The sequence below is a fragment of the Cynoglossus semilaevis genome, chromosome 17 (assembly GCF_000523025.1).
Source record: "Cynoglossus semilaevis isolate Cse_v1.0 chromosome 17, Cse_v1.0, whole genome shotgun sequence".
Taxonomy (NCBI): domain Eukaryota; kingdom Metazoa; phylum Chordata; class Actinopteri; order Pleuronectiformes; family Cynoglossidae; genus Cynoglossus; species Cynoglossus semilaevis.
Window position 1 is genome coordinate 11,392,642 of NC_024323.1, and position 8,835 is coordinate 11,401,476.

General features: G+C 41.8%; 1 protein-coding gene across 3 annotated transcripts in view; it reads right to left on the bottom strand.

Annotated features, from left to right (window-relative positions):
* Positions 1 to 8,835, bottom strand: part of LOC103393246 (rho GDP-dissociation inhibitor 1-like) — a 23,560-nt gene extending 14,725 nt beyond the window's left edge. For 2 of the 3 annotated variants that reach the window (XM_017040722.2, XM_017040721.2), the window contains exons 1-3: positions 8,801 to 8,835; positions 6,161 to 6,264; positions 3,963 to 4,297 (exon numbers count right to left, since the gene is read on the bottom strand). In XM_017040722.2, the coding sequence (XP_016896211.1) occupies positions 3,963 to 4,077 (115 nt within the window). In that variant the 5' untranslated portion in view covers positions 4,078 to 4,297; positions 6,161 to 6,264; positions 8,801 to 8,835. The remainder of the gene's footprint in view (positions 1 to 3,962; positions 4,298 to 6,160; positions 6,265 to 8,800) is intronic. The other variant, XM_008330140.3, reaches the window with a different exon arrangement.

Below are 8,835 nucleotides of genomic sequence, written 5' to 3' on the forward strand. Positions count from 1 at the left end.
TGCGACAAACACGACCATCGACGCAGCACCATGTCTGCAGCTAACCACGAAATCAAAGACTCTTTGATTTCGTGTCAATTTTACATTCTTACATTTTTTAAAAATCTCACAAAACTACTACACATTCTTTACCATTTAGCAGATGCTAAAGTTGGTCAGAAACGATAAGGAATACGACTAACGGTTACCAAATGTAGCTAAGAATATACACATGCTGTGTAGAAAAGAATTAAAATGAACTTTCAAAAAAAGTGGCGTTTCTTGTCCGACCATTTTTGTCCAACTTTACTCTTGTCTTAACTTTTTACAGTGTGTTCCAGGCATCAGTTTCAACCGCCTCATGATGGACCTGGACATTCCTGTCTCCTGGGCTGAGTTTTAACATTGCTGCTGGATCAGAACCATTCAGAATCTACACTGACTGTGGAGCTGCAGCCGCCGAGGAGCGCAGCAAGAGTTTTCTTCTGCTGTTATTCAAAGCTAAACCAACACGTTCAGTGAAAGTCAACACAGCGGTGGAGCTGTGGCTTCAGGGGAGGAAGGATGAGAGGTACGGACACACTCATTCTCTCTCACACACACACATATATAAATACAAAATAAATTAATATGGAAATAAAAGACTGAAAGAGAAAATTGACACCACTTTCACGTCATGCAGTAAATATAAAAGTACAGCCGGCAGCCACGTTTCCTCCACTCACTTAACTTCTGCAACCTCCACTGTTACCTGGCAACTGCTCACAGCCAAGAACAAGTCTCTAAAAGTGACATTTTCACATAAATAAATGAGATTTAACTGGTTTCTGATGGAAAGATCATGTGATCACCTGATACTTCTTCTAACCTTTATTTCTAGTTCTACGCTGTAATTTTTTCTTCTTTGTCTTCTCTTCTTATCATACATCCTTCTCTTCTTGTTTAATACAACCGGCAACTTCTCTCCAAAAATGTTTTTATTTTAATGATGTAGTAGAAGTCTAGAAGAATATTTTGTGCCAACATTTCACTGCCTGCTAAGGTCACATTTTTGGCTAACTTTAAGCTTTGTCAGGATTGACTTTTACTTTCATTTTTACAAAAGAAAAAATAATTTTTCTAACTGAATTTTCCCTTATTGTCAGCCAACCATTTTTAAAAAGATTTTTTTTCCAACCTTTTGCTCTGTTTGCTTTGTGTGAATATTTTGTTAACATCTCAGTGGTTTAGATTTGTGAGAGTCAACATGTAGGTCTGTGCATGATCTCGATTTACTGGCATTTACAGTCCACTGGGATCCACTGTGGGAGTTTATACTGCTGTATAACAAGACCTCTGGGATACACAAACTACAGTAGATGATGTAAATGTATGTCACACTTTGGAAATAAAAAAATAAAGAATAACAAAAATCAAGAAACCAAAGGTAGAATTATCAAAATAAAACCCTGGTTCATATAAGATGATTACGTCGTACGTTTACGTCTTTTCTAACTTTGCTGACAGCCTCTAATCTTTGGTGCATTAAATCTTTATCATTCATATTTGATATTGTTACCAGGTTGACGACCATTGCTGTATTTTCTCTTAGCATTAAACACTTAGCAGCTGTGAATCTAGAGTTGAAGAAACAACGCAGCTTCTTTATGAACAAATAAACACTGAGATAAAACATTTAACAGCAGGTTTGCACGGCGCACAAACATTACATCAACATTATATCCATATATATTGGACTCCTTTGTCCTGGTCAACGCTGTAATAAGAAATCAACTTCATCAACTGCCAGCAAAGAACAGACCTGACTGATGTGGAACTGAACGAGTGCAAGAATAATAGTAGAGATCAAGAGGTCGTACTGGAAAACAATAAAGTTAATTCTCCCCCAAATAATAACTAATATTTCTGGTTCTGGATAACATTCAGCTTCAGTCTTACTTCAAGGTGTAAAGCACAAAAAAAGAGGAAATCCTAGTTGACCAAAACTTGCCCAAATAATAACTAATATTTCTGGTTCCAAAACTTAAGAAAATGTTGCTAAATCTGACCAAAAACACATAAGTGACACAAACTAAACCTTTAGCTGCTGTTTGTACGAGTCCAGCAAAAAAGACAAACAACCTGTGAACAGAATCTTCTCTTATTAGAGTCTCTCTCTCACACACAGCAGTAATCAGCAGGTGCCTCGTCAGCCTGCTTGTCTAATTGACTGACTTGATGAGTCACGTTCGTCCGCTCAACGTCACTTATCCTCACCAGAACAGAATGCACGGAGAGAGGAAGTAGGTGGAGGAGAAGTGGAGCAGGGAGTCAGAGGAGCAGAGACTCCAGGGTTTCCTCCAGACTTGTCTGCCAACCTGACGTATGGAGGTTATGTTATTCAATCTGACAGTGGGAGAAGGGGCCCAGGGAGCTACGGAGTGGATAATCAGGAGGAATGGTAGTGGGGGAAAGAGAGGAAGGCGGGGGGGGAGACCAAAGAGAGGGCAGATGGAGGGAGAAGGATGTTCTAGTAAATACTGTGGGGAGAAGTGGGATGAAGAGAGTGCAGGAGGGAAGAGGAGGAAGGAGCTGGATTTCAATTAGCCTATTTGAACGCTTGCTGCTGGCTGACTGACAGCTCATGAAGATTGTTCTGCCACACGAGCCTCACCCACTCACCAGTCTGTGCCTGACACACACACACACACACACACACACACACACTCGATAAAACACACACAGTAACACAACCTCTTTGTTTCCTGTCTTTACCCCTGCCACCTTTTTTTTTTCTTTCCACACCCACACACTGTTCTGCCTTTACTATCCACTACCATTTATCTTTTCTCATCCCACTCTTCATCCTCCTCCTCCTCAGTTTGTCTCCTGGATCACCTCACCCACCTTTGAACCACTTCACTTCCTGTTTCATCCCTTTGTCACCATATATTGTCTGGTACTCGTTCCAATAACTTCTGCTTTATTTCTCAGAATCCTAGCCTGTATGGCACTCCGCGCCCCCCCCCCCCCCCCCATGACACGGAGGACAGAGGTGCCGGACCCTCACATGTTGATGAATTCAATTCAATACAAATTAAAAACCCCAGGTTTGTGACTGACTTTATGTGACTCATCATTACAACTACTCTGGTGGAGGAACTTCTGGTCTGAGTCCAAAGCTGTACAACGACAGCAGGTTGGGGTCACCCATTACGGTACTAACTATACTCTGAGTGAACCAAAGAGTTGTTTTTTTTTGTGGATTTCATAGATGGCTGTTATTTCAAAGCCTTGACTGGCAGGAGATCCAGACGTTACTTGGCTTTTCTGCATTGCTTTTCCCCAGTAACTCAACAATTGTCATTCAAAGGTGAGGGGGAAACCCCACAACTGTTCAGCCACGTAAGGGGGGGGGAGGGGGGGGGGGGGGGCAGAGGTTCAGAAAGATAGAACTAAAGACAGAGGGTGGGAGTGAGTGAGTGAGAGAGAGAGAGGGAGATGGGGGGGCACAGGGGGAGTTAAGGACTTTTCCAAAAAGACAAATTTTCTGGGAGTTAAGGACTTTTCCAAAAAGACACATTTTCTATATATGTGTATAAACACATACACACAAACAACACACACAGCCCTTTAAGTGTATACTGTATATGTGAGCAGAAACATAATCACAAAATCAAGCACGTGCAAGCAAACACACACACACACACACACACAGAGGGGCTGTAGTTTACCATATGATCAATAGTTATTGATCTGGCACCTTTGGCGTGACTTGCCAGTGCTTCATGTTAGACATAAAAATGTCCACACCCACCAGGATAGAGACATATGGCATGTGCGTGCACACACACACACACAAAGAGAGACATACTCACACACATCTCTACCTTTTTTTTAAATCACAAATGTACTAAAATACTTCCAATCCTCATCTAAACATTTTGTGACTTTACCAGATCTGAACCAACAACCATCACAGAGACAGATGTAAAAGTACACACCGATACGTTTGGATTCTTCAGACAAATTCTCCACCTCCTCACCTCTGTAACACATCGTCAGCCACAGCAGCTCCAGCACCTGACCCCCAAACTCACAGGCGTCCAGTCCCAGCATCGTGCCTCAGTGTGGGGCAGCACTCTGAGCGACAGATGGCAGAATGAGAACCAGGGGAGGAGAGGAAACGGGGAACCTCCACAGGTAGCAGTCGACCACGCAGGAGAGCAGGGATGAATGGGAGCAGGGAGAGCATCCACAAAAGTGCTGGACTGGAGAGAAACGGGGTCAGACGAGCATCTCCACCCCAGAGGAGGAAGACGAGATGTAGTTGGAGGGGCTTAGGAAGGAGGCGGGAGGGGGTAAGTGAGGAGAAGAAGGAGCGGTGTGTGAGTGTGAGAGAGAGAGAGAGAGAGAGAGAGAGGTGAGTGGGTAGAGGCAGCAGACAGTAGCAGCAGCCGGCTTCAACACTTCTTCTTCTTCTTCTTCTTGTGTTTCCTTCTGTTCAGTGCAGCTCAGTGACAAGAGGAGATAAAACTGAAGATCCTCAGATGCTTCAACTTATCTGTCAGCTGTTTCTGTTCAGCCGGAGATGCTGAAGCTGAAAACGACAGCAGGCAGATGTTGGTGTGCGTTTGTGTGAGTGTGTCTGGCTATCGATTCGCCGGCAAGCACTGAGAACCCCTCCCTCCACATCCCTCCCCCATCCCTCTCCCTCCTCCTCATGTCATCAGCCCAGAGACTGCAATGAGCTCATCCTTTACCCCCCCTCCTTCCCTCCCTCCCTCCCTCTCTCTGCCTCTCCCTCATTCACTCTTTCTTGCCTCTCCGCTGCTCCTTCTCCATTCCACATTCCTTCTAACACCTCTTTACGCCTGGAAACTCTTTCATGCTTTTATTTTCCCCTCTCCTTATTTTTTTATCACTTTCACAAATTCCCCCGTGGCGTCTCCACTCTGCCTCCCCCTATTTATCACGGTGTCCAGCCATCTCCCCTCCTCTCTCTCTCTCTTCTTCATTCTCCCACCCACCTCCTCCTTCTCCTCGTCTTCTTCTTTAGTCTTCTCATCTTATAGTGACCACACCCTGTCAGCAGCAGGCTTCAGTGATGCTTCAGCTCTCAGAATAATCCCCCCTCACTCTGTTGTCATGTTTTACTTTGGTTGCTGTGTTTTCTCTCCTTTTTGTTACATTAGGAGAAAGTGTTGAAGTGCAGAATACAAAAGAGGCTGATGCTTCTTCCACTTGACGATCAGTCACACACTAACTTCATCTGTCATTCAGAGGTTGTTCTGCTCTCATGTTGCGTGATAAAGGCGACAACGTCTCCTTTTCTTCATGTCTTACTCCCCCAAAAATTACAACAAATCCTATACATATATATCTATAGATACATATTATTGACCCTCATATACTGTAGACTGTCTGCATACGATACAAAACCATTTGGAAATAATATAGACCTATTATAGTTCTTTTTAAAAAAAATTTAAAAAATGTTGGTGCCACATGGTGGCACTGTGGTTGTTCCTGTTGCCTCACAGCACTTAGGTTACTAAGGATTAGCCAGAACCCCCACTCACCCTGAAACTCATACAAATTAGCTGCAAAAAGAAATGCAGATTAACCTAAACAAATGTAGAATGACATCAGAACAAATAGATCAACTAAAAAAAGCAGCAACACAAAAATAAAATAACAAAAAATGATGCTGGACACAACACAGATTACCTGCAAAAATATGCAAAATACCAAAAAAAAAAGAGAAAAAAAACAACAACCTGCAAAAATATGCAAAATACCAAAAGCAAAAAGAAAAAAAAAACGCTGATTAATTTGGAGAAACTCCCCAGTAAAACACAGAATCAAGAAATGACTTCTGGGAGGAAACTAGTCCAGAACAGTGTGTGGATTACAGCTGTGGTGACCATCAATGAAGGGAAAACCATTAAGGTGGGTCTTCTGTAACTGTAGAAATTTAAATTTAATACACTGTGTAACCATCACTTCAAGGGAACATCGGCTTTAATGGCTCCAAGTGAATTTTATTTGGTGGCAAATGATCCAAAAATGGTTCTTTCGATAGTCAAGGTTGCAGACTGCTGTACTAAGGACTTTGTAGGTGACTGAACCTGGAGTTCAGTCACTGTAGATAACACTGGTGGTGATGTGGCGTCAAGGATGTGTGGATAAGAACACTTACCTGGCAACACTGGACCTGGTCCAGGACTTTACAGGATCCTGTACCGGACTCGTGTCGTGGATACTGTTGTCCAGGGAGGTGATGATGGACGGGTTGATCATCATCTGAGATGCAAGACAAAGAAGATTTGATTTCAATGAAAGACCTAATCAGAAACTGATGAAGCAGCCAATCAGCACTGCGCGGATAATCTCTCAGATTAAAAAAAGGAAATCAAGGCCATTTTTTAGAAAACAGGTCACGTAGGACTGAGGACCCTCCCTCCATTATAAAACCATCCAACACTGGCAAAAAAATTCAATTTAATTTTAACGATTCTAAATAAAGTCAATTATTTAAGATTGTTGCCTTTTCCCGTCCCATCACGAGTGTCAGCGTCAGCAACGACTCTTCCTCACGTTTGTCCTAAAGCAGAGCCATCAACCCATTATACTCATACTGCTTTATGGAAATATAAATCAGTGGCAGCAGTGGTCCCCAGTGGGACGAGCGGCATCTATAAAATTTGTGCTTGAACAAGGCAGCCATGAATGGTGTCATAAAATGAACCTCACCGAAAGGAGCCCCCTGGGGGCAGCCGTGCACACTAGTTTTTTTTCTTCACAAAGAGGAAAATTTGGATAAAAGCACCAAAGGGACGGCGCAGCGTGCTTAACTTTACAGACTAGACTTCCTTATCAAACGAGATTTTAATTCAAAGCACCAGGATTTGATTGTAAACACAAGTAAGTAAGATTTAAGTTACACCTTTGGTTAGGAGAAAAAACTGTCAGTGTACCAGGAGGTGTAGAGCAGAAAGAGAAGAATATTTCAGGAAGTAAGTCTTTAAATAAAAAAAAGAAAATAAGAAATCCGACTGGACCCTTGAGCAATGGGAGAGGATTTCAGATTGATGAGAATCAGGGAATACGATTTACCCAAAAATGTGTTTTCTCTCTTTACATTGTATTCTTTTTTTAAATAGAATTGGAACAATTCAAGAACATCATGCCAGGATTCTTTTGAAATTAAATGTGTCAGCATTTCTAGGCAGCATGAGTCAGCACTTTTAAACATAGACTAAATTAAAATGTTTCCACAATTAACACACAACCTGGACTACAAAAAGATGACAGTGGAGATGAATTACAAATGGCTGTAGAAACAATGAGCATGCCACTTTTTTCTTCTTTGTTTTTTTTTTTCAAGCCGATCCGTGTAGTTGTGCTTCTTAAATGAGGTTCTGCTTTTATTGCAGCTTTTATTTGGCACGTCCTGTGTTTCTCATTATTTCCAAAAAACACCTCCAGTCAAATCTTATTTAATGAAAAAGAAAAAAAATAATCTCCCACTCAGCTGTGGGTGCGAGGTTTTATATGAGCTGTTGAAAAGCAGGACAAAACAATTATCATCCAGCAGCACATCTCAAAATCTAATTAATGAACTGATATCACATGGACCCGCAAATTTAATCTGCAGTAACGTGGAAAGTTATTCTATTAAGCTGTGGGGACACGAGCGAAGTAATTGCCTTTACACCCACTCCCACACACAGAGAGTGAGAGACAGTATGTAAACTATACACCTGGGGTGTGCGTATAAGCAGTGTCTAATGGTTTTCTGACAGCTCGCCGTGTGGGGAGCATTTATGGCTGCTGTGTGTGCAGCGAATGACCCGGCTCGCGTGGAGGCCATCCATCCATAACCGCCTGATTTAAGCGGACTGTGAGTCACTGAAGAAACCTGCGCCCTAATTCTCCGAGCGGATGAATAATAATTCAGCGAGATAAAGGTAGTCGCCGGGCAGGGAGACGTGAATAAATACAAACAGTGTTTGTCAAGTGATGAATGAATGAAGTCAGGGCGTAGCATAAGCTAAATAGACGATACATCATAAGTGAAACATTCGGTAACTCCCCAGTGATTTATCATAGCAACAAGGGAACGGTCTGCTCTTGTCATCCCTGCTTGTTGCTCGACAACAAATGGCTCCAATAATGGAAACTGTCCGTTATTGACACCTTTATTTCCAAGCATTAAGTCAATCAAGTCTGATGAAATGCTTATTTACATAGGCCGAGAATCGCAGCCAAAAAGATTTTAGGTTATTAATAAATATGAATCGATAAAAAAAAAAAAAATTCTGGGGGCGTACTATTGTTTGCGGCCTACGGTCTTTTTCATGCACTTGGTATTAATAAATATGAATCGATAAAAAAACTGATTTTTTTTCTGGGGGCGTACTATTGTTTGCAGCCTACAGTCTTTTTCATGCACTTGCGGTCTGATACGGAGCCCTTAAAGGGCGAATGGGAAAAAAATAAATAAACGTTTATGGTTCTCACTTGTAAGTTTCAGGTGAGCACGTGAAACTTTCAGGTGCGTACTAAATAGAACCCGGACCTACTTGGTGAACATAGAGCTTTTAAAAACTAAAATAACGCTCGTAACGGCTTTAGCCTAGCTTCATGGCTAGGCTAAGGCTCAGTTAGCACAGCGCAAAAAATAACCTATAATAATTAACTAATTAATAGGTGAGTTGATGTTTCATGTTCCCTGTGAATTATTTCCCTGTTTCGTTGTTATGGATAATGTAATTATTATATTATATTCTGAAGTCTGAAATCGATCTACTCACAAAAACTTTCCACGGACTATTACCTGCTGCTGAAGAAGAAACGGCGGTAGAATAAATA